Here is a 25,575-nt window from a genome sequence, read left to right on the forward strand (position 1 = left end):
CACAGAACAGCAAACAGAGGGTTGAATTATCTTGAAAATAAAAGCTCTTCGGCTGCAGTTTGAAGACCCAGTGACCTCATACATCCCCACCCCACCAGCACATTACACACACTGAACATTGTACCCAGTGATATAGATTGATACCAACCAATAACACATTCACACATATAGAAAAATCACACTGTTTTTTTTTTTTAATTATTATTATTATTTCAGAAAAATCATTTCATTTTGCTGTTACAAAAACACGTGTCGTCAAAAAACTGAGCAAAAATGGTTTTAAAAAAACATTTACACATCCAAATAAAAGATCCATCCCACATCTGGCCCACATCTGGAAACATATCACCTCATAAAACAGCAGTTTCTGTTACAAGAGAAAATGCCCTTTGTAGAAAAAAAAAAAAAAAAAGCATTTTGTGAATAATTTTTCTGCTTTCTGCATCTGAACTGAAAGGTGAGGGTGAAGGGTGGTGGGGGCAGCCGTCTGGTTTGACAGATACAATATTAAGGCATATTTTAACCAAATCTCATTCAGCATGTAAACTCTTTAACGCTGCCTTGGATTCATCAGGACTGCAGGAGACAAAGACCAGACAGAGTGGGTTCAGCAGAGTGGAGCTGGATGGCCCGAACAGATATAAATGATCACTTGCAATTAATTTCAAGCACAGCTCATCTCAGTTACAGTGAGAGCTCCTGACATAAGAGTGGGCTCAGCTGTCGAAGATCTGAGCTGTGAATAAAGCATTAAGACAGGGGCTGAGTTTGGGCTCAGTTAAATATTTCTTTAAAATGAGACAAATTACAATGTAGGTGCAACAACACTTCTTATTCCATCCTTTGAGTATAGAACACGTTGGATGTGATTGACTGAATAATTGAAAAGGTAATGCACATGTGGAAACAGAATTTGGACTATCACTCCATTGATATGTAATAAAACCAAGTTGACCACAAGGAAGGATGAAACATATGGTTTCGAAACTGCTAATAATCTCCTCCAGCGGGTAAACAAACAAACAAGAGTATGAGTCTGACTCTCTAGTGGAAAACCCTAGAGGCTGAAGTGTTGAGTGCAGCCCACAGTCTAGAAGCCACGCACTGAATAAACAACATATTGTTTAGTGGGGTACAGAAGTGGGGGTAAGATGTACATCTAGCCCTGAGGGTGGCGACACATGAAAGGTTCACTGACACAGGAGAATGACTGTGCTAAATCCTTCATTTAATTAAGGCTTTTAAAAATGCGAGGGAGGCCATGAATGTGTAGCGCTGGTGTCACGGGTGTCAGGCCGGTAGTTTACGGTGTGGCTCTACAGATGGAGATGTCACTTTGCTGTTTGGTCCAGACTGAAATATCTGTTGGGGGAGTTGCTATGAAATCTTGTGCAGACGGTCACGGTTTCCTGGTGATGAACCTTCATCCCTGACTCTTCCTCTAGAGTCATGAGGTTGATATTTATGGTTTTGTGGGAGGTGTCTTAACAATTGTTGTATTCATTTACACAAAACCTGCTGAACACATTTCACTCGCCCCCCCAAGGTATGTGATTAGCCCTTTGATGATCCTGCCGTTTCATCTACCACCATCACCGGATGAAAAGTTCACTTTATCTACACGATAAATCAAATGGTGAATACATATCTACCATGTATATCTATAGAGAAAGCTGCAAACCAGATGACATTCCATCGGTGCTGTGTTTACTGGTAGCACATGTTAAAATAAAATGGTGAACGTGTTATAAAACGTGCTAATATGGATCAGATATTATCTTGATATCAGCATGTTGTCACTATGAGGATAACATTAGTATTTCACTTAAAGCTTGCTGCCTACAGCCTCAGGTCTACTGGAGGTAGGACTGGATGGATGGACAGACAGAGCAGCAGAGAGACCTGCAGACTTTAGTAAATGTAATAAAGCCTTCCATGTAGGAAGATGACATTCCCATGACTGGTCTGTTTTCTCCCAACAATGGAAAACAGTCATCATTGGGCACAAACACCAGTATCATCACTGATGCTACTGTGATGATGCAGAGGTCTGGAACCAGCTCAGCCCAACGTATTTGGGGCAGTCTATTGTTAATGACCAACGCATTTTGACAAACTCACTTCTTGCGTTAACTTTGACGATGAAGGGTTATCACATTGCTCGTGTTCTCACTTCAAAATAAAGTGGTTTAGTTAATCTGGAAAAAAAAAAAAACTATCCTCCTGCTTCCAACCCGTCTGATCGTCAGAACACTTGTGCTTCTTGTGTGACTTCCTGAGGATGCTGTACTCCCAAATCTCTTATCATAACAGAGAGAGAGTGTGGTGATAATAAAATGAGACTCAAACTGTCATAAACCATAATTTCATTTCATGTTTTCAATGTTGATTTACTGAGCAGAACTGCCGTCTATACTGGGACAAAACTAGATTAAATTCCTAATTCCAACTGTAAATTTTGCATATGTGTTGGGATTAAGCCATTTAGTAAAGCACTGTGAGGTGCAGTAACCGGAAGTAAGAAAACAAGGCTGCCAGCAGTTTTTGAAACCTTGTTTTTTGTCTTTATCTGCACGTTTTGTTGTGCCGCCCCCGCCCGTGCAACAGTGATCTCCCAAACTACTGTTACACTCATGATTCTTTCATTATGCACGCTCTCCTGACCTGCGCAGGATCCCGCTGGGGGCTCAGAGCTTATACAGCCACGGTGCAGAGATCTCCTGGTCATTTCTTGGGGCTGCCGTACTGTCCCAGAGGAGAGCCCTGAACGTAGGTGAGGATGGCGCTCTGCAGGTAGCTGGCTCTGTTGGCCTCGTCCTCCCTCATCCGCTGGATCTCTGCCTCCTTCAGCCGCAGCTTCTCCAGCATGGAAGACATCTCACTCTCTTTGTCGAGGAGCGCCTCCCTGTGGTTACTGCTCAGTACTGCAAGGGATAAAGCCACATCTTTTAGGCAAATTAAATCCAGACACCACAGATACCCCACCCCCCCTTCAACAGAGTGAGGCCGGTCTCACAACAACACTGCTCTCCAAAGACCAATCAGAGTAAACCACGCTATAAAACAATGAAAATAAGCTCCTGTTAAACACTGGAAAGAGGAAACTAGAGGCTAAAGTAGATTAGAATCTTATCTGTTCCTGAACAGAGATTATACATGTCATAGGTTTTAACTGTCATAGATAGAAAGCAGAGGCAGATCCTGCCTGAGGATGAAAAAAGATAAAAGAAAAACATGGCAATGAGAACATAGCATGTGGTCAATGATCCACAGGTGACAATGAGATAGAGGTGGACTTCCTCCTAAAATGTAAAATAATTCAATGAAATGAGGAACATTTACTAAAATGAATTCAGCTTAGTTGTTCAAAATTTGAATGAGCCGAATAAGATCTGACAAATACTCCAAGGGGAATTACTCCTCTGCATATCATTAATACATACTGCATGTGTAATCGATCTTAGTGTTGATCATTGATTCTGTGTTTTGATGCTTTGGCTGCACTGTTTTTCTAAAATGTTCCTGCAGATTGAAATTTTATTTTAATTTGAGAAAAATAGACATGAAACAAATGAGACAAACAGACATACTAAGAAACTAATAAATCCTCAAATTAGTGTAACCTTTAAGCTCTCTCTCCAGAGCATTGATCTTCTCTTTGAGTCCTGCCTGGGCCGTCCTCTCTGCCTGTAAGTGTCCAATCTGCTCCTGCAGCTCCACCCTGACCCGGCTCACCTCAGCCACCTTCTCCTGGTCCTTACCCGACAGCTCCTGGAACAACACAGCACACGTTCAACTCCCAGAGCACATTGATGCTAACAAACACCTTTTATATTTTTTATGATCACTTCTGGAGATATTTCAGATGCACACAGTGCAGGTGCCTTTAGTGGCAGTTTGCGTTTATCTCAGCATAGGTAATAGATGAGGTGCGACTTGGACAGTTGGTAATCTGTCATTGAGTTGCAAAGCAGGCGGCATTACTTTGGCATCCAGTACGTGTCTAGTATAAGTGCTGTTTGCTGTTTGTTTTCTTTGTTTGTTGGGAGTTCTCCTGCTTGGATCATGAGTACAAACAGTGCAGAACTGTGAAAACTGAGAAACAAAAGGGAAAATGTCTCGTTCATTGATAAAATGTTGAATATTCAAGCCTGAGGAGAGAAAACAACTGTGACAATCACCTGAAAGCTGAACACTCGGTTGTATGAGCCACTGATAATAAGCAGAAGATAAAAATGACTGTAGAGACCTTTATAATATTCTCTGCACGAATAAGTTTCTTTGGATTTTGAGTTTGTGTTTGAGGAGCTTGGGTTCTTCTGTGTTTTAGCGTTCTGAATTTGTGACGGCTGCTTAGTGGTCCAGCTGTGTCATAGCTGCTGGAGTCATGGTCACATGACATTAGAGTAGATACATGGTCAAAGGTGGACAGAATATACAAGTATAGATACTGCTGGTGAAATGTCACTTACTTGAGTAGAATTACTGTAGTATTTGATTTTAAAAAGATTTGAATATCTAATAGCAGGCTCCAGCCACTGCTGCACCTCCACCTGTTACCCATCTTGATAACAATACCAAAAACAACTTTCTTATCAACAGTGTGTGATACTTTTCTTTTCCTTATATCTCTTACCCACACAGACAAACATGCAAAGTCCTCTCAGACAAGCCTCAGCTGGCTTCAAGCCCGTGGAGGTGACAGTTCTACCGCCGAACCACGGGGACTTCAGTGGAAAAGCCGCATTCAACAACAAATCATGTATCCGAAACTGTGACTGACTGTGCAGATCAGATAAATTGTATTGATTTGCATGCGATGATCCCTGGATCACTGGTTCAACCGTAATGTACGAAGTGTCAACACAGGGATTACGATGACGCCTACACATCCTGAGCCTAGATGAGTGTTCTGCATGCAACGGGTCGGTGTTGGTGGGTCCTGACCTGCTGTAGGTCCTCGATCCTGCGCCGCAGTCCGTCCGTCTCCGCGCTCTGCTGGCTGGTCTTGGCCTGCAGCTCGGAGATGGTCTGCTTCTGCTGGGAGCAGTGGATGTGCACCTCCTGCAGGGAGGAGCGGGCCGAGCGGAGCTTCTCCTCTACAGCGGACAAATGCTCCTGCTGCTCAGAGGAGACGGGGAGAAGGAGGAAGGTGATGAAGGAACTGAAGAAAGGACAGCCCTGTACATGGCAGGCTGCATCGTTTTGTGTCTTTTATCCATCATTGCGTACATGTAAAATATCTACAAAGTCATTTTAGGACAACATCCAACGTCTTGTTGTGGATAACTACAGAGCTTTTTTATCATGCGTGACAGTCACAATAGAGGTACAGAAGCATGACAGCGGTGTGTTGCTTTCATCTCTTCGTTAATCTAGATGAACTGGCATTAACTGCAGTAAACCGCAAACTGAAAATAGGGCACCTGCCCAGTTGACTGCAACAACCAAGTGAAGCAAGCATAGACACGAGCTGAGTTTTGTTAGGGCCACATAATTTCTTAATATTGAAAAAATAACCATTCACCATAATGCTATGACTTGCTACTGCAGCTTAAATCATCCAAACAAATCAGTAACTGTAACTGTCATAACTATAGCTGGGTAATTCACCTTAGTGCCTCTTGGAAGCAAATATTGTTCAACCATTGTATCTTGTATAACTGTATTTTATTTTCTTATACTTGGTAGAATTAAAGCCTATTTTAGTTGTACACCTCGGCCAACCAGCTAAGAAAGTCACAACTTCCCCTTCCTTAGTTACAGCACTGAATAATAAGTGAACGGTTGTGACAGATGTAATGTCATTTATTCTGGGTGTGAAGGTGGAGCTGCAGAAAGGTTCAGGGGGCTGAGCATTATAATCAATGGGCCAGTTAGAATAAAGAGCTTCTGTAAAATGGACGTTTGGTTAATCAGTTTTTCCATTCACTAGACAGTTGGAGGTCACGATAACACGATATCGATAACAGATCTGGGATGCAGATTTTCTAACCCACCTCTTCCAGGCGCACTTGAGCTCGCACTCTTCCTAGTTCCTCCTCTGCCTGCGCCCTCTCTGTCACACACGCTGCTTTGGCTTTAGTCAGCTCCTGTAACACGTACACAGGACATCATAGAACAGATATACATGTCTTTATTTACCTGTGCCCATCAACTGTGCCTCCTCGCTGACAATGCGCACAGTGTTTGATCAGAGTGGAGGGAAATCCCCAGCTCGCAAACACCAGTCAACTTGTATGTATTGTATTTGAATAACTGAACTCCCTGGAAATATACAGTTATACAGTTAGGGAAAGTAATAATCACCTACATTCAATAAATTCATCATCCACTATTTGGAAATGAACTAGAGCTGCTTTGATTTTTTTTTTTCAGTGCCAGATTTGCTCTGTTGATAGCACCGCAGCAGCACTACACAGGTGCAGCTCACCATGACCGTTGTATGACTACGGAGCCGCCATGTAGAGGAAGTAAGCATTACAGATAAATCATAGTTTAGACGGAAACAACACAATGATTAATTAAAGAAGCGGACAATACTGTAGTTGCATACATACATGACAAAATAACACTAGGTGGTGGTCGTCGCTGACACCCGTGTCCAAACCATCAGAGAAAGCAAAATAGAAGCTAAGGGACACCGTTCTCTACAGACCTCTCACAAACTGAGTCACATTTGGTTTAAAAAGACAGTAGTTTGATGGAACAAAATATCTCATGTAGCATGTGTGTCAACCTCTACTGATACAAAACCTCCACTGTGATGGAAGCGGCAAAGGTCACTGGAATCACACCAGTCACTTTGCAACACAGACAAAATAATATAGGAATCCATGTTAAAGTGCTAAATATAACGGCTGAGGAGAAATTAATGTTGCATGGTTTTTGTTTTCAAAACAAGATTTAACAGCACGGCAGTAGCATCTTATGCTAACTGGTGCAGAGATCTTCTCTATATACTAATACTGAAATACTAAAAACGTGATTAGATCCCAGCTTGAATGGCATTACAGTGACTGCGGTGTGCAGTAATCAGGACATCCCAGACTCTGCTCGATTTAAACATGTCCATGCTGAGCTCTCACCTCTTCCAGCTGTATCCGCTGTCCCTCTAGTTTGAAGATGCGTTCTTGCAGAGCTCTCTCACTCTCTTCCAGGTGACGATTCATATGATCCACCTGGACAGAAAATCACATTTCGGATGATCTAATAATTTAGATTAGAATACTCAGTTTTAATAAATCATACAACACCTTTAAAGCGCAATGAAGACACAAATCATGTCTGAGTGATCAGCACAGAAACCTGCACAGGGGAGTCTGAAAAGGACTTTTTCTTGATCGGGTGTCATAAATTCCTTAGAAACATGGTGACAAAAAGATTTCAGACTTCTGGGAACTACGTGTTATGACGTCACATCACTCATTTTTCCATTTAAGTTGCCTTGTAGGGTTTCCATGAAAAACAATAGCTATGTTTCCTGTGAGGCATACTGGAAATGTGGGGTCATCCCTCAAAACAAGTCTGAACACAAATCATACGATTCAGATTGTGTAGGCCACTACATGTGAAGGTCAAACTGAAAGTGAGCACATGGGTCTGATCACTGTGATGGTTCATTACCTTTAATTGTCAGTGCAGGGCAGAGATGTGAGCTCTGCACGGCGCTGTATTTGCGGCTTTCCCTCATCAAACTCATCAAATACACAATCCAACAACTCCAAAACATACTGGTGGACAAGTTGTGACCTGCACATTCACCATGCTATGAAATAATCATGTAACATTACGAGACTGAGTTGTTTTCGAGGCAAATGTGTAGCCAGAACTACATCCCATACACGGCTGCTCGGCAGAGTGACTTCAGAAGCGAAAGTACCGTAGTTCCGAGTATGTGCTTCATGTGTCGTAATGTCACAAAATTATACGTTATTATTTCATAGCATGATGAATGTGCAGGTCACAACTTGTCCACGAGAGTGTTTTGGAGTTGTTGGATTGTGTATTTGATGAGTTTGATGAGGGAAACGTGGAAATACTGTGCGCCCCAAAATGTTGAAATATCCCCTTAAAAATATAATTTCATTCTGTTCAAGGGATTTCATGGAAGCACCTCTTTCTGTCGGAGGGCGTCCAGGTCCTCTAGGGCTTGTTTGGATCTCCGTTTCTCTGTTTCCAGACGGTCTGTTGGAGGGTGACACAGGAAATCTTTGTGAAAAAGAGTCACTGTGTGTGTGTGGGTGTGAGTGTTCAGAGTGTGTGTGTGCGTGTGTGTGTAGGTGTGAGTGTTCAGAGTGTGTTACCTTCTGCCTGTGCCAGTCGCAGCTTGAGCTCAGCTGTGCTATTGGTCAGTTCTTGCTTCAGGTCGAATATCTGGTTCTGCTGAGACTTACACCTGCGCTCCATCTCTTCCAGCTTTCACACACACACACACACACACAAAAAAAAAGTTAGGCTCACATCTACCACAGCTGCCACATCTGGCACAGATGTATTACTCAAGAGAGCAGCCTTAGTGTCAACACCTGATTTATATACAGCATACAATTGGCCCATTGCCACAATCCCTACAGTTTTAGAGTAGGTTAATTACCCTTAGTTGTCGGTGCAAGCTATTTTTAGAACGGCAGAGCAAACTCATCAAATACACAATCCAACAACTCCAAAACGCTCTGGTGACCTGCGCATTCACCACACTATGAGATAATAATGGAAAGTTACGAGACAGAGTTGTTTTTGAGCTAAATTCATGCAAAACCGCTGATGTGTGTTCCCGTTTGGGGCAGTTTTTCGGCAAGCAGTCTCTGCATTTGCCTTTGCATTTGATGAGGGAAACCACAAATTCCATTAGCCTCTGTAGCATAGCTCTGAGCAGCTCGCGTCTCTGCTTTGCCGTTCTAAAAATAGCTTGCACCGACAATTAAAGGTAACAAACCTACTCCTAAAACTATAGGGATTATGGCAATGGGCCAATTTGCCAAAATGTTGAACTATCCCTTTAATGTGTCTTACAGACCCTGTACAGTGAGGAAGCTTGAAGGTGGTTTACCTTTTATTAACACTTTATTGTCTGATCGTATTACTTTATTGTTGACAGACTACATACTGCAGGCTTTTAATGTTGCAGTAGAACAGGAAGGGGAGACTTCACCTAAGTATGAAGCTCCTCTCCTGCAGAACCAGCTCTCAGTCCGGCTACAGGTGACAGACAAGCTCTCTACAATTATAATTAGGCATAAAACCATCCTCTTTAATAAAGCTTATAGTTTTACAGCTTCTACTGCCGCAGCTGAGCCCTGAACCATCCCTTAGTTATGCTGATTTAGGCGCTGACTGATGGAGGAATTCCCATGACTCTTTCTCATTTCCCTCCTCTCAACCCTGCCAGTTACACACTGTTCTCTTACTTTGCTTCTGAGTTGGGTGTTGGTTTGGTTCTGGTCCTGGATCTCTCTGTGGAGTTTCCCCTCTCTGAGTGCACAGTCCTATAGGATGGAAAACACACATTCATAACAGTCATATCTCTTCCTGGGTGTAATTGATTGTGATTATGTGTGTGTGTGCTTGTCATGTTACTGACTCTGAGCAGGCTGTAGCTGGAAACAGAAAATTTGAGTCAATTTTGTCGCAACACTGAACATGACCTTGATGTTAAGCTGTTGGTAGATTATTGATATTACATGGTTGGTCTCATTTATTTCACCCTCACAGAGCAATTTCAAGCCACTACTGACGCTGGTGACCTTGCACAACCACCTGGCTGGGATCACCCCGGGGTCATCCATCCAGCTGCTGCGAGCTCACCCACTGCAAAGGGGCGGGGCCTTATATGAGCAACAGTTACAAATAATGATTCTGTAGATAAAAGTCAGCAGAGGTTAAACATGCTTCGCCATAATATGGAAAGCAGCGGTGGACTGTAAATACAGTCTACAAATAATAAAGGGAGCGTGTCAGAAATTTGCATTAACATGCAGTTTACAGCCTATTACAGTTTGTAATGGGAAAATACCAAGAATAAGAGGAAAGGACTTCTTTAGAACTGATGGTTAATAATCCCTTAACACAGTTCCTGTCTGACACTCACGTGTGTAGGCTGTTGATGTTTCAAAGAGCACAGCAGATCATGATGGTCAGAAAAATGTAAATAATAACTGTCAAACTTGATTTTATATCGTTTCCCCACCTCTTGCTCTTTCTGTCTCTCTCTGCTCTGTCGATCCCTCAGCTCTTCTTTCTCGGCCTTCACTCGAGTCAGAAGTTCTGCCATGTTGTGATTCTTTTGCTCAGAGAGGGCGAGGGCCGCCTCCGTCATCTGCAGCCTGCACATCGAATAGTCACGTGATCAGCTGTATAGCGATTAGTTAAAAACTGAGAGACAACATGACAGGGTCAAGACAGGGTTTCAGGCTGAGGTCACATGATCAAATATTCATCATGTGTGACTATTTCAGGAGGGCAGAGTACATGACCTCTCATTAGACAGAGTGTACACTGTAGGTTTTACTGCAGTCCTTACCTGACTGAGCCTTACACACAGCACCCACACAGACTGCGCTGTTCTTCATATGGTAAATTTGGAATAAAGGAGGGTGCTAATGCTTACTTGGCAGTGAGAGAGTTGACAGCTGACTTCCTCTCATTCAGGGCTTCCTGGAGTTGGCTTATCTGAATGGAAGTGGACCTGGTCGAACAGAAAGGAGGTAATGAGGTCATGGTTACTTAATCTGATTTTCTTTAAATATGTTTGTTTGAAGATGCATGGTGATTGTTAACCACCTATATATATCATGGTGCGTTTCCTTTCCAGCACAAATATAAAGGATAACACACTGATGATTCCCACTTATGGTTGCAGCAACATATTAATTTACTCTGTTTACCTGTTAGAGCGTCCTAGCTCCTCCCTCTGCCTGTCTATGGTTTCCATCAGGTTTAAGAACTGAAAGAGAAGAGTAACAACCAGAGTGATGCCTACAAACTTTGTCATTAATCTGAAAAACTGTGACAATACCAACTGTACCACTCACATTATTAACATTTGTGATTGTGATGTCTATTTGTACTAATTACACAAATCATAAAAGATTATTGAGAAGATTAAGAAACACATTAGGTTTTGTAATGTACCACATGACCTGCTGTCAGTCGCTGGAATATGAGTTCACCATGTGAGTTTGTGCTAATGAGATCATTTATAAATGAATAAACCAATTCCTTGGTTTGGATGAAATAAATCAAAGTACAGGTGAGATAGCGACCTATCAGAATCATTCCATACTTCAGTTTAAGGGTTACCTGGCGGCCCTTCAAGTCTTTGAGATTCTGGATCTCCATGCTGAGGACCTGGGTCCTGCTGCGGCTCTCTCTCAGAGTCGACTGTCTGTCTGAGTTGTGCCCTGTGGTCTGCTCTGAAGTGGTGAAACAACAAGCGCAAATGGCAAAGGAAAAATTTAACAAAGGGGACAGCATGCATGATTCAATCAGTCAACATTATAGTCATCATGTCATAAATCACTATTTAAAAAGAGAAGACTGTTACTGTTAGACTTGGATTCACAAGTGTAATTTTAATGACTATACCTCCTCTGAATGAAATATTTACCAAGTGCTTTGAGTGTATCACTGGGTATGTTGTTTCCTGCCATCTCCAGCTGCATTATGCTCTTATTCTTCTGCAGAGCCTCTAACAGGGACCTGCCGCCCAGCAGACCAATGTTGTTCCACCTCAGATCTGTAACAGTGGACAAGAGGACAATATCAGGCTGACTGAAACAGATAAAAAACGTATACACTCACACACAGCAGCCAAAATGAGGACTGTTATCTTCAATTCATATGCATGAATGACCCACATAGGCAGGGGACACATTCAAACTGTGAGGCCAACCGGTAACCACTGTGCCAGCAACCTGATTTGAGGAATACCCATGGCAAATGTTATTCTATTCAAATGCTGACTAAACTAAACTAAACTACAGTTTGAGCTACTAAATTATGAAAATGATTGACAGGGGAGTTTACACCGTGCGTGTTATATCACAACAAAGCCCGACAACCACTGTGCCCCCAGGAAACCAGAAAAACCTACAAGTGGAACATCGTGATCAGCTTGTGATGCAGTACAGACAAACTGACAGTGTCATATTTCAGTTCTCTGTGAATCACCTAGCACTTCCAGGGCTGCGTTGTGTTTAAGCGCTAGTGCCAGCTCAGATGCCCCATGATGGTTGATCTGGTTGTTGCGTAGGTCCAGGTGTGTCAGGGCGCTGTTGGAGGCCAAACCCTCACAGAAGAGTGAGAAGGCCTCGTCCCACACTCCCAACGCATTCCACTCCAGCACCAGCCTGCAGACAGCAGTTACAAGTTTGTGTTGATTAAAGGGAATTAAAGGGCTTTTAAAGGTTTATGTCCTGGTTGAGAATCATTTCTCTGACAGATTAGTGGCTTAATATCAAATCAATAAAATAAACTTTTCTGTCCCGACAGGGAAATTTGTCTCGGGCACATAGTTCTGCAGAATAAAATAAAAAGCATGTGAAAACATATGTAGACAAACAATATTTGACACAAGACTTATCAAGCCTCATTAAAGCAGTTACTCAGATGATTCTCAGGTAACTTGGTGAATAGAAGGCCAATCCAGCACTTCTAATTTAATGAGGGTACATTATAAGAAAAACAATCACTGCTGTGATTAAAAATTGGGGTTTTTCCACCAATGTTGATTTCTGAACTTTTAGAAAATAAGCGTTGTGTTGTATTAAAATGAATATAAACTTGTTTTCTTTGCATTATTCAAGGTCTGACAACAGTGCATCTTTTTTGTGATTTTGACCAGATGTCAATTTCTGCAAATAAACGCTCTCACATGTCTCACATGTCATCAGTAGTTTATAGAATAAAACAAACGTATTAATTTTACTGAAACACATCCCTATGAATAATAAAACCAGGGACACTGATCATTTTGAAGTGGTCTCAATTTTTTTCCAGAGCTGTATGTGACTAGGCTGGGCTATTAACCAGATAATGATAGTAACTATTTAAAAAAAAGGCAGGTGATGAGGTGTAACAGCAACTTTTTCCAGTGAGGCCCTTCCTCCCACATGTTTATCCAGCCATGGATTCGCTCAAACAAGGAATGTTGACGTGAAATGTACGAACATTTTTCAGCAGATACAAATAAATGTAAACAGGTGCACAACATGCTCGGGCATTTTCAATGAGTTCGTAATAATTTTGTTTTTTTATTTTGATTATAGCCTACACGGTGCATCTGTCAAGCATAAATGATAAAGAAAGATTTTTTTTTTACTTTAGGAATAAGTGCTTGACTCAAGTTCCTTTTACTTTCAAGTTACCAATACTTTCAACCCCATCAGTGTTTTAATCAGTGGGTGGGGTGTGTTAAAGTGTCCTAAAAAAAGGTTCACACTTTGGTCAGATGATGACAACCGAGAAAACATCTGCTGATGAAGCCCATGCAACATGGATGAAAACTCTGAAATAGACAGGATCTGGACCTGGAGTTATTATTCTGTTGGAATTCATGAGATTGATTTTGTATTTTATGTAAGAAAATTTAAATAAATAACAATAATTAATAAAGGAATCACAGAAAACATTGGATCAAGATTTGTTGATTGTATAAAGCTGGAAAGAGTTACACAGTTTAGATCCTCATCAGGTGAGGAGCAGTTTCATTTTTCATGTTATGACTAATTAATAAAGAAAACTGCTGTGAAAACACTGTCTTACAGCAACAACAAACAGCATTCTCACCTCCGCAGAGTCTTGTTGTGAGCCAGCAACTTTCCCAACACCTCAGCCCCTGATGACCTCAGGTTATTTCCCTGGGAACAACAATTTGCATCAGCCAACAAACGATAAACATCTAGTGAAATGAAAACAGTCAGGATTACGCAGGTGATAACCTTGAGATCGAGGATTTTCACGGTGTTGTTACCAATCAGTCCAGTCAGGAGAACTTTTGCGCCTGCAAGTTACATGCAAAATAAACACAGACAGACACTGTTATTAGCAAAAGCAATAAATGTCAGAGTGATGTGTCTTTTTCCTGAATCATTGAGCTTATCAAAAACACATCAGTGAGCTTAACTGTTACACTGAGTGACATGTTCATTCTGAACACACAAACCGTTTGGCTCATTCCCACACTGCAGTTAAGACGAATTTGGATTAATCTGCAGGTGCAGACTGCAAATTGTGCAACTGCAAGTTTGATGTAGGTGCAGCTGTTTTCTGTAATTACCGGTACTGAGCGTTGACAATGACATAAATGGTGAGATGCTTTCAAAAATGTATGTCTTAGCAGCATATTTTATCATAGGAGGAATGGAAAACATGATCAGCTTTACCAATAAAATGTCAGTTAGTTGAGCTTATTGACCTGCTGTATTATGAAACTCAACAATGTTTTATAGCAGACTACACATAAACAGCATGTTTGTCTCACAAATCCCAGTACCTTCTTCAGTGAGCATGCAGTCACTGAGCAGCACCTCGCTAAAGATGGTGTCTTTGTGGAAGGCCCTGGCCAGCACAGAGCAGGTGTCCACAGACAGACTCTGTCCATTCAGGTCCAGTCTGGAGCCCTGAGCGGCCCTGCCCTCCTGAAGCTGTGCCACAACACTCTCCTGGGGCTCCACACCTCCCTCCTTACACAGACGCAAGTACTTCCGTCTGAAATCCTCCATCGTGGGTCACGAGTGCCTCCTTTTCATCTGAGATACTATGTGCTGTCTTTCATCAGGGACTTGACCTGTTGACAGATGATCAGTTGATTCATTGATTAACAGAAATGTAGTCAGCAACTATCCAGCAAATATTCCAGTGTTTTAACTGTTAAAATGTGAGGATTTCCTGCTTTTTAACACTTGTGACTGTATAGTTAATGTACCTAAGTTTTAAACATAATAATAATAATACATTTTATTTGTTGGCGCCTTTCAAGAACCCAAGGTCAAACATAGCCTTAAGGAGATCATGATGCTGATTAGGTTGACTATTAAAAGATAAAATAACAATTACCAACAAAGTACTGTGTGAAATTGTGGGTCTTGGACAGGTGTTCAGAGAGAGAGAGAGAGATTTCCTCTGCCCTCCATCAAATACAGTCCAAAGAGGACTCCCTCTATAAGATGTGTTTTATCATGTAGCAGCAGATGGAAATGAATACAGGAGGACTGCAGCACAGGAACATGGGTCAAACAGTTGTAATCAGCTGCTCTGTAAGGCTGGACTTGCAGTTTCCCCACCATCTCTGTTCTAACCCAGAGGAAACTACAGTGCTAAGATCCACTCATACACAAACACTGTGCGCCAGTGAGATCAACACCAACGTCTTAACCAGCTGCTCCAAGTAACAGCCAAGTCTTAGAGCTTGCATACAATTGTTATAGCCTTATAGCGTGCATCGTGATTTCAACAAAGCACACCAAGCTTAAATTCAAGGAAATATTTCAAGAACTAACTTTTCAATTCGGCATAACGTTCAGTGTTGATGTTCCAGTAAAGTTAGCTGGCGGAAGGAAGCGGTGAGACTTACACACATAAACAATAATGTCATATCGTTTGTTTGCCGGGTCAGAGTGTGGTTTATCTTGATTCAAAATAAAGGCTGCGTCTCGTATTTTACAACATAAATTGGTGACTGAAGAAGTCTATTTAAATATTAGGCACCAACCAAATTTTGAATGGGGGCGTCGCGTAACGTTGTTATCATTATGTCTCCACACGAGCCATAGGCTGGAAAATGGTTAACCGACAGGCAAATATGTTTCCCCGATTATTAATGACCTTACATTCAAACAGAAGAAACCCACAGACCTCAGTGGCTAAAGCACATATCTTTCTGGCGGTTGTTGTTGTTGTAGACAACACAGCTGACAGGCGAGGGAAGCCAAGCGACAAAGTAACTAGGAAGCAGCCAGGAAGTGTATTTCCGCGCAAAGCATCCTGGTCACTGTAGTTTTGAAAAACATTCTCGAGTCGTCTGCTTTCGTTCTCGGGGAGGATAACTAAAAAACAACTAAAATGTACTTAAACACACTTTACTGGTCAAAAAGTGAGAGAAATTACACTTTCATTTAAAACAGTGTCTTATTATTTTGACTTGATGGGGTCAAAGACGTCGTTGCCAAATTGAACCAGTAGATGGCGGTAAAAGTGCAACGAGTCGTTGCGCAGCAATAGTTTGCAGAAGAAGAAGAGTGTCGACCGTGGAGGACCAAACAAGCATGGCTGGAAACATAACTAACTCAGCAGCTCCGATAGCAAGTTCTCTGTCTAAACTGCAGGCTCTAAATGGGTTGTTTGCCATTTACAAAAAACAAGGACCTACGTCTGCAGACGTGTTAAACTCGCTAAAAGAAGCTTTACTCAGAGGTAAATAATTATGCGACAGGGCAGCGCCGAGATATGACTCTCTTCTCAACAGCTGAACCAAGTGAAATGTTTTTGTGTTGTGTTGTTTTTAGAGGCTGGAGTAGAAAACCCAAACCCGCGAAAAAGAAAGAAGCAGAGCCTGAAGATGGGGCATGGAGGGACCCTGGACAGCGCTGCTAGCGGGGTGCTAGGTAAGAGGAGGAGAGCACCATGGAGACGCTACACCTACACCCAGGTGCAGGGGCGGTGCACGTGCGGCAGTTGTCACATACACTGTGATGTAAACAGCTAATGCAGGTCTTAGAACCAAACATGTCAAATTTTAAAGGGGTTAAAGTTCAACATTTTGGCGAATTGACCTATTGCCATAATCCCTATAGTCACAGCAGTAGGTTCCTTACTTTTAATTATCAGTGCATGTTGTTTTGAGATCCGCGGGGGAGAGACGCAAGCTAAGCGAACGCAATGGAAGTGAACGGTACAGGTCCCCTGTCCCTCATCCCTCATCAAACTCATCAAAAACACAATCTAACAACTCAAAACGCTCTTGTGGAGAAGTTGTGACCTGCACATCCGCCACACTATGAAATAATCATGTACCATTACGAGACAGAGTTGTTTTTTAGGCAAATGCATAGCTGGAACTACATTCCAGACATACAGTAGACCAGAGCGGCATCTTTATGCAAATGAGAATGACTGAGGCATCCTGGGTAATTTAGGGGCAGCGCCCGCATTTTTAAATTCTTTCAGGTCTGCACTCAGTGGCTTTTCCTGTTTTGATGGATTGAGACTAACTAACAATCAGTTTGAATGTTTTATTTTTTGTTTCTTTTATAGCACTATGTCTTGTAATTATTTTGACACCCTCCCTGAAACCGAGCGTTCATGCTATCTTGAAAAATTGCAATTAGCCTCCCACAGTCTAACTGGATCAGTGACCCCACACACAGTGGCCAGAAATGTCTTACCCGGACATCTACACGTATTTGGTCAAATCACCAGGTAGGTTTTGGCTAAGAGTTCTCTGTAAATAGCCTGTTAATAGCCATTATTTGTTAGTTAGTTTGTCAAGCCAGTTAGGCTGAACTTTTCAATGGAGGGATGCCGGGCGCTGCCCCTAAATTACCCAGCCGCTCTGGTCTATGGCTGCTGGGCGGAGTGATTTCAAAAGCGCACGTCTAGTGCAGCTGTTTTGTTCCCTTTTACTCAAGAAAGTAGTTACGATTATTTGCTTCGGGTGTCTTAATGTTACATAATTATTGATCATTCATAGCATGACACGTGTGCAGGTCACAACTTCTCCACAAGAGAGTTTTGGAGTTGTTGGATTGTGTATTTGATGAGTTTGATGAGGGACAGGGGACCTGTACCATTCACCTCCATTGTGTTCGCTGAGCAGCTTGCGTCTCTGCCCCGCGGATCTCAAAACTACATGCACCGATAATTAAAGGGAATGAACCTACTCCTACTCCGACTATAGGGATTACGGCAATAGGTGAATTTGCCAGAATGTTGGAACAATCCCTTTAAGTCTGTGTAAGGTCTCTTGATAGCATCTCGCTAATGAAAGAAGGGGAGATTTATTTGAGTAGCTACAAAAATTTTACAACTTCAAAAAAAAAACTTGTGTCAGTGTGTTGTCCCAAAACTACGGTGGCCGTGAGGGCTCAACACAACGCAAGTTAAGAAAAACAAACATTCAGGGAACATCATGCATTTGTCAGCATATGTGCTGCAAATACAATCAGTACAACCAAATACACAAACCACTGCAAATACAATCAGTACAACCAAATACACAAACCACTGCAAATACACTAAGGACACAATCCTTGCTGAACCTGCTGCCTGCCACACAGGCTACCATGCAAGTGGACAGTGGACACACAAAAAAAGATGAACCAATGGGATGCACTCGCACACCACTGTAATATTACCATTGGGTGTAATGAACATAGCCTCCTCTGAGGGAGCGCAAATAGAATTTAGGATTCTATTCTAACAGGATCTGTGTTTTCTTTCAGTTGTTGGTGTTGGGAATGGAACAAAAATGCTCAGCACTATGTTAACTGGCTCAAAGGTGAGTCTGTTTATGGTGAACCGTGAGATTGAGCTATGAACTACAGTAGCAAGAAAAGCATGCTACTTATCATAAAAGTTGATTGGATCTTCATCATCGCAACTCTCAATCAGTGTGTATCAGTCACGACCTGGTGCTGTTTGTGTACTGTAAGACACAGTGGTGGGAACAAAACTATTCTGCAGTGCTTTAATCAGTGCTGGTTTGAATTGGCTGCACGTACTGAATTTTTGAGACATTTTTAATATCAGTAGTTTTGACTTTTTTTTAAATTAATGGTTTAGAGATTAACGCGTATCTGCGTCATCTGATGTTATTAAACATAAATCCCCAAAAGAGAATTGTGATTTACTGTGTAATACTGACTGTTTCCTTAACAACCAAGATGTGATATGTGTTTCTGTACTGACTGTATTTTTTGACCGACTGATGCAACCCTATTCTTATCGTCTTGTGAGAGATGTGTTTATAGATTCTGGTCTGTACAAGGCCAAACAAATGTGTGTCTGTGTTTTCAGAAATACCTTGCTGTGGGGGAGCTGGGGAAAGCTACAGACACCCTGGATGCTACTGGCAGTGTGGTTTTGGAGAAAAACTTTGGTAAAACAGCAAACACCACCAATCAGTTAATTTGACCCTGAGCAGTTTATGCCCAAGGCGTCTGCTGGAAGACACGAATCAGAGGAAGACATGTCATAGTGTGTTTGTGATGTTTGTTCTTCACCCCTCAGAGCACATCACCAGGGTGGAAATTGAGGAGAAGCTGAAAACTTTCACTGGTGACATCATGCAAGTTCCTCCTCTGTGAGTAAGGCCTCCAATCTGAGAATGTGTTTCTATGATGATAAAACTTGTGTATGTGAAAATAAACAATCTGATTTCCAAGTAATACCAATCAGGTCAAAGTGTCACACATAAAAAAAATATAATTGACTAAAAGCAGATGTGTAAAACTGAACAGCCATTTCGTGTAATAATCCTGTTTTTCTGATGAAACAAGTTCTATACAGTAACAGTGCATATATATATATATATATATATAATACAATAGGGTCCAGCAATGATCAGTTTAGATGACCTCAACAAAAACCAAGTCTCTACAGAGATCTTTTATTTACAAAGCTATATCATTATGGAATGACCTACCTCCATACCTCAGAGGTATCATAGCACAAGAAATCGGTCTTTAATAAGAAACTTAAACTTTAATGGAAAAGTCAATTGTTTTTGTTTTTGTTTTTTTTGTTATATTATGGTTGATGGATTCTGGCTATTAGGTTTTTATATTGTATATGCTTTTTTATATTTCGTGGGAGGCCCAGGAAGATTAGCTGAATGCTACAGCATCAGCTAATGGGGATCCATTATTAAATAAATAAAGCATATGAAACCTCTCACACTATCCTCAGACAAATTTTCAGTTTTCTAGACATATTTATAGTTCATAGGAATAAACCTATATTTTAGGGAACTCTGGACTTTCCTACCCAATATCCCATTTGTGGAAATGAGAGTGTGTATTGGAACAGGCTGCTTATTATCAGCACCAGCCTTTACACTCTGGCCTTTTATTATTCCAGCAGTAAAAAAAATTATAATTATAATGAAAAAAACCTTCACTTAGAGTTCCTGTTCAGACAGTTTAGGAATGGAAGCCATTTATTGAATCTCCTGAAAGTCCTTTAAAAATGAGTGATGCATCTTATGTTGGTCAGGCTTTCCTAAATTGACAGAAACAGAGGTTTGTTAGTCATAGCTGTGGGAGAGCACTGGGACGAAACTCCGTCACTTTTACTCTTCAGCTGATTAAATGAAATAACAGCAGAGATCCAAAGACTGGATCTGCTTATTAAAACAAATAAACTGTCAGTGTTTTCATCTTTATTTGTGGTCACTGAATGTGTATCAGCTGATCTCCTAATATAGTGAATTAAGACAGAAAACATACTTTCATCCATCACTCGGTCTTCTCACAGTCTCCTTAATCTTGCTGTTGCCTCGACACAGACACATGACAGAGTTGGTCTGGATGCACGTAGTTGGCATAGAGCAGTGTTACTCATTGCGCGGCTCGCGAGCCACATGCGGCTCGTCAAGCTATAATTGGTGGCTCGCATGGTAGCTTCCTATGTGGCAACACAGCCAATACATTTTTTCAAATGTGCTACATAAACATACAACACTGGACTACAAAAACGCAAACATCCGAATTATACTTCTCCCTGCCTTCACCCAAATAATGAAGGTGAAAGTAAGTATTTTAAGCCTTAATGGTCATCCCTAAAGGGGGCATTGTCAAACCTGGCAACGCAGCCCGCAAGCCATGTGGCATTGTTTACAAAACTTGACCGCAGCGCACGTTTGCAGGCAGGCTCCGTTAGCTCCGTTAGCTCCGCTAGCCAGCGTGATGGTCCGTTTTTAACAAGAAAAGGGACAGAAACCAGCTCAAAAACCAGACGGACAGACACACAGTGTTGTAACGAATAGTGGAGTGGGTGAGGAAAACGAGTCTGAGGAAGCAGCAAACAAAAATCAGCACGAAGACACCAGAGAGGGGACGAGCAGGCAAACGGCAGGTGTAATATAAGAAGCATACAAGATGAGCACAGAAAATTTCAAGACAAGTGGACAGACGAATTTTTATTTGTTCTGTATGGCATGAACCCTAACAAACCCTCACTGTGATTGCAACAACAAACTAACATTAAGAAAGTCAAGGACATGCATGCCCAGCTTCCGCTCATCCCAGTATTAAGGTAAATATGGTCTTAAATGAAAATGTATTGGCTGTGTTCCCTATTTCTTTTTTTGTGGGATGTCCAATTTATATGTAGAAATGCACATTTGCAAAGGTGACTTAGTATGTTGTCGCAAAAGTGGCTCTCCCCTTGATTTTGCACTGCCAATGTGGCTCTTGTGAAAAAAATAGTGAGGATCACTGGCATAGAGTGTTAATGTGGCTTTGTGTGTCATACAAAATAAGGTACCGGTAGTTGTGGCTCACATGTGACAACAGCCTGGTTATGAGTCTCCACAGCTTTGATATCATGTTGCAGCACTTCTTTGTTAAAACACACAACGTGTAGGAGCTGAGCATTTCCTTAACGCTGCTCAAAGTGTTGAGAGCTGCCGCTTGAACAACAAGGTGATCTGCTGTTCTTACATCATCTTTTAGCCTCTGCCATGTGTGATGTTGCTTGTTGTGACACCAAGTCATTGCCTCAGTTAATTCAGAAAAGCTGTGTTTAATACTTGCTTTTAGCTTCAGGTTTCCATTTCTAGTTTTATTTTCTTCTATCTGTCTTTTTAATCTCAATGGTTTCACACATTTGTTTATTCCACCTGTTGCCTTGCAAACGACACTTTGCATATCTTCCCTGTGCCCTCTATTTCTCTTCACATTGTATTAGTACAGCACTTTATAACTCTCTTCTGAGGAAAAGCTTTGTGAATTAAGTTATTATAATATTTTATAGCCCAAACGACCACTGGTCAAGTAGTAGCCATAAAAACATTTGTCACAGGCAAAACAGGAGCCAACTGATTCTGAAGCGAATAAAATTAATGTTGCCCTTCTGCAGAACCTTATCATCAATCTACCAGTAGTAAAATAATAAAAACATCATCCTTTTTTTTTTTTTTTTTTTGCAGTGCAGTGAGCCTTGCGTCCTCTAGAGGTCGCTAGCAGGACTTAGACTTCAAATAATACTTGTGTGACTTCTCTTGAGGAGAAACTTCCCTGCAGCTTTGAAGTAAATCTACAAGTAATCGAAGAATGGGAGAGGGTCTTTCTCCTGCAGCAGTTTCACTTGGTGCAGCTTTCTTTTCAATGAAAACCACATGCAGACAGCTTGAGTGTGATGTGACGTGTTGACTCTTCTCATTGTAGCTACTCCGCTCTGAAGAAGGACGGCCAGCGTCTGTCGGTCCTGCTGAAGAAAGGTCACAGTGTGGAGGCCAAACCTGCCAGAGCTGTCACCGTGTACAACCTGACCCTGCAGGAGTTCAAGCCTCCTCTCTTCACTCTGGGTGAGCACATGTTGCATAATGAAGTATTTCCTTCTCCCTCTGTGTAATACAGAGCTATTACTGTCATTTCCGGCCGTATCTGTATTCTTCGAATGTGGAAATAGGCTACACATTCAGGAAAGAATCACATCAGATGTGTTTCAATTGCAGATATTGAGTGTGGTGGTGGATTTTATGTCAGGAGCCTGGTGGACGACCTGGGAAAAGGTGAGATCACTTCATTCTATTTCACATTTTCCTCCTTAAAGGGATAGTTCAACATTTTGGCAAATTGGCCCATTGCCATAATCCCAATAGTTTTAGGAGTAGGTTCGTTACCTTTAATTGTCGGTGCAAGCTATTTTTAGAACGGCGGAACAGAGCTGTGAGCTGCTCAGAGCGACACTAAGGAGGCTCATGGGATTTCTTGTTTCCCTCATCAAACTCATCAAATACACAATCCAACAACTCCAAAATGCTCTCGTAGACAAGTTGTGACCTGCACATTCGCCACGCTATGAGATAATAACGGCATGTTATGAAACTGAGTTGTTTTCGAGGTAAATTCATGCAAAACCGCTGATGCACGTTCCCGTCAGGGGCAGTCTTTTGGAGTTCTGGAGTTGTTGGATTGTGTATTTGATGAGTTTGATGGGGGAAACCAAGAAATTCCATTAACCTCCGTAGCGTAGCTCTGAGCAGCTCGTGGCTCTACTCTGCCGTCCAAAAAATAGCTTGCACCGACAATTAAAGGTAACAAACCTACTCCTAAAACTATAGGGATTATGGCAATGGGCCAATTTGCCAAAATGTTGAACTATCCCTTTAACATTTATGACAAAGTCACGACGGATCAGAGAGTAAATCAGAGTCTGTGTGTGTGTGTCCTGCAGCCCTGTCGTCATGTGCTCACGTGAAGGACCTGACCCGGACCAAGCAGGGCCAGTTCACGCTGGAGGAGCACGCCCTGCACGAGGAGCAGTGGACGCTGGAGCACGTCCTGCGCTCTCTGCAGACCTGCTCAGAGTCGGAGCAGCAGGTAGACTGTGCCAAGCCACCAGAGGCCGACACCTGAGGAGTGAGCACACTCTGAACAGGACCCGGTCTGAGGGGGAGGGGCTGGACCTGCCGCCTGGTGAATGGTCAGTCATCACGACAGACCCCCGCTTGGCTTTTCAATGACAACAACACCAGGTGTCGTTGTGTCTTTTTTTCCCCTGGATATTTCAACTTGTGTATGTAAATTGCAACGATCACCAAACCCTGTTTCGTTGGAACTCACTGGTCCAGTGTCATTATTCTGCACTGGACTCCAGATTTGGAGGTTTATGTCTCATCTCCATTTCAAATGGATTTCTAATTTGGTCAAGTTTGTGAATAATTAGTATTTTAAGTTTGTGAGCCCCACTCCAGCCCAAGGCTTCGTCTTATTTCATTTCCAGCAGTCTCGCAGTTACTATAGAACTGGATGGATGCAACAAATGTACTGTATAGTTATCACAGTTTAAGGGCTGTGTGGGGGGGAGACAACTTGATTGAATGCACTTTCAGTTTTTTGACATCACAGTCTAATATGAAACAAACTCTGTGGGTATTATGCAAAAAACATTTTGCACCCCAAGATTTATTCAGATTTTAAATCTGACTCCTTTTTTTTGCATCATTAATGTATTAAAAAGATTTTCAGTTTGAGAGTCTCAGATCAGCAGGAATATTGACCAGTTATACCATAAGGCTATAATGATATTAAATGATGTGGAAGGAGCTGTTCTGGTCTCGGTGTTATCATCATTGAAAAGCAGGTGAAATATGTGAAACAGTGAATGCACAGATGTACTTGTTGAAAGGCCCAGGTGGCTGCTCTCACTGCTTATACAATATGCAAATGAATGAATGGCTTCCTCTGATAGAGTGGTGTGTTGCTTTTTCAGAGTTTCATGCACCTCGAGTGCTGCTACATCAGCACTGTTTCTGACTTCATTTGTTCTGCATTTGCAGTTTAAGTAAATATTGAAGTGAAACTAACATTTTTACTTTGTTAAATACTCTTTTTTATGTTATTTCTCGCTGGTTGTCAGGGTAACCCAGTTTTTATTTTATTTTATTTTTTTACTTCATTCTTTCTTTTAATGAAACAGTTTGAAATGAAAGTACCAACTTCAGCCAATCATGCTTTATGTCTGCTGTTGAGTACAGCACAGGAAGCAGCAGAGTGGTGTTATCAGGTCTGTATTGAAGGTGATAATGATGCTGTCTGGTCACCTGACAGACTTGAAAATGAAAAATAAACTGTACATAAGATAAATCAAAATATTGACTCATCATTTTGTCATTTTCATAAGGAAAGTATTCCTCCAAATTGTTTGTGTTCAAATCATAACTGCGGCTCTAGTAAGTTTCAGTTTCAGTTTCAGTAGATGCCATGTAAAAAGTATATATACAGTATGTGTTATGACATAATCATTTAGTCCCTGTATCCCACAGTGAACCCTTTTTCACAGCAGACGCTTAAACGGGCCATAAAAGCAGAGGTTTAATCAGTAACGTTAACAATGGGTGCATTCCATGTATGTGAGCCATTTCCAGGCTTCTGGTGTTGAGCACACTCACTAAGTGTTATTCATGGAGCTGAGGCATTATTAATGTTATTCATTACACCAGTGTCTCTCCTCACAGGTTGTAATGTACAGATGAGAAAGGCCTGATTCGCCTTAGGTGAGTCTGGGTCATGAGACCTGTTACAGGACGATGGAGTTGGAATCACAGGAGAACACCAAACTATCAAATAAAATGAATATGATGTCAGTTGTCCTGGTGTAACGAGAGAGAGCGACAGCTGTCAATCAAGTGCAGTCTTCATCACATCTCGGTGTGAAAGACGGATGCATCATTTTTATCCAGACTCGCGTCACTGGATGCTGAGGTTTTAAACATCTGATTTCATACCAGTTTAGATTTGACCTTTTTTTTTTAAACGTGAAACTGTTGAATTTGTTAAAAGTCACTCTGAGTCCTGACAACAGAAGTGACTGGCGAATATACTATAAGGGCTTTAAGATGTGTGTACATTT

General features: G+C 41.7%; 2 protein-coding genes across 3 annotated transcripts; one reads left to right on the plus strand and one right to left on the minus strand.

The window, feature by feature from the left end:
• Positions 1-1,442: 1,442 nt before the first annotated feature.
• lrrc45 (leucine rich repeat containing 45) lies at positions 1,443-15,973 on the minus strand. Of its 2 annotated transcripts, none has more exons than XM_083993945.1 (18): positions 15,856-15,973; positions 14,495-14,788; positions 13,941-14,002; positions 13,789-13,859; positions 12,172-12,350; positions 11,609-11,737; positions 11,302-11,414; positions 10,887-10,945; positions 10,610-10,687; positions 10,190-10,325; positions 9,411-9,488; positions 8,307-8,418; positions 8,117-8,187; positions 7,089-7,181; positions 6,000-6,092; positions 4,948-5,121; positions 3,624-3,771; positions 1,443-2,924 (listed from the first exon to the last, which is right to left on the minus strand). In XM_083993945.1, exons 2-18 carry the CDS (start codon positions 14,721-14,723, stop codon positions 2,725-2,727), a joined length of 2,025 nt encoding a protein of 674 aa, XP_083850071.1. In that variant the 5' UTR covers positions 14,724-14,788; positions 15,856-15,973; the 3' UTR covers positions 1,443-2,724. The 2 variants fall into 2 exon arrangements, with proteins under 2 accessions (XP_083850071.1, XP_083850072.1); XM_083993946.1 differs by having other exon boundaries at positions 15,826-15,939.
• Positions 15,974-16,245: 272 nt separating this feature from the next.
• Positions 16,246-24,716, plus strand: trub1 (TruB pseudouridine (psi) synthase family member 1). The gene is made up of 8 exons (XM_083993598.1): positions 16,246-16,413; positions 16,506-16,604; positions 18,441-18,496; positions 19,015-19,096; positions 19,228-19,300; positions 22,386-22,525; positions 22,676-22,732; positions 23,398-24,716. The coding sequence occupies exons 1-8, from the start codon at positions 16,266-16,268 to the stop codon at positions 23,577-23,579; spliced, it is 837 nt and encodes a 278-aa protein (XP_083849724.1). The 5' UTR covers positions 16,246-16,265; the 3' UTR covers positions 23,580-24,716.
• Positions 24,717-25,575: the final 859 nt, after the last annotated feature.

The sequence above is a fragment of the Trachurus trachurus genome, assembly GCF_905171665.1.
Source record: "Trachurus trachurus genome assembly, chromosome: 19".
Taxonomy (NCBI): Eukaryota; Metazoa; Chordata; class Actinopteri; order Carangiformes; family Carangidae; genus Trachurus; species Trachurus trachurus.

Excerpts from the sequence above, each read along its gene's own strand:
- lrrc45 (XM_083993945.1), bottom strand. The coding sequence starts at position 14,723 with ATGGAGGATTTCAGACGGAAGTACTTGCGTCTGTGTAAGGAGGGAGGT. Across the intron at positions 11,415-11,608 it reads TGATACACTCAAAGCACTTG|AGCAGACCACAGGGCACAAC; the intron begins GTAAATATTTCA and ends TCACCACTTCAG. Across the intron at positions 10,326-10,609 it reads GTCAACTCTCTCACTGCCAA|GCTGCAGATGACGGAGGCGG; the intron begins GTAAGCATTAGC and ends TTCGATGTGCAG.
- trub1 (XM_083993598.1), top strand. The coding sequence starts at position 16,266 with ATGGCTGGAAACATAACTAACTCAGCAGCTCCGATAGCAAGTTCTCTG. Across the intron at positions 16,605-18,440 it reads CGCTGCTAGCGGGGTGCTAG|TTGTTGGTGTTGGGAATGGA; the intron begins GTAAGAGGAGGA and ends GTTTTCTTTCAG. Across the intron at positions 18,497-19,014 it reads CTATGTTAACTGGCTCAAAG|AAATACCTTGCTGTGGGGGA; the intron begins GTGAGTCTGTTT and ends CTGTGTTTTCAG.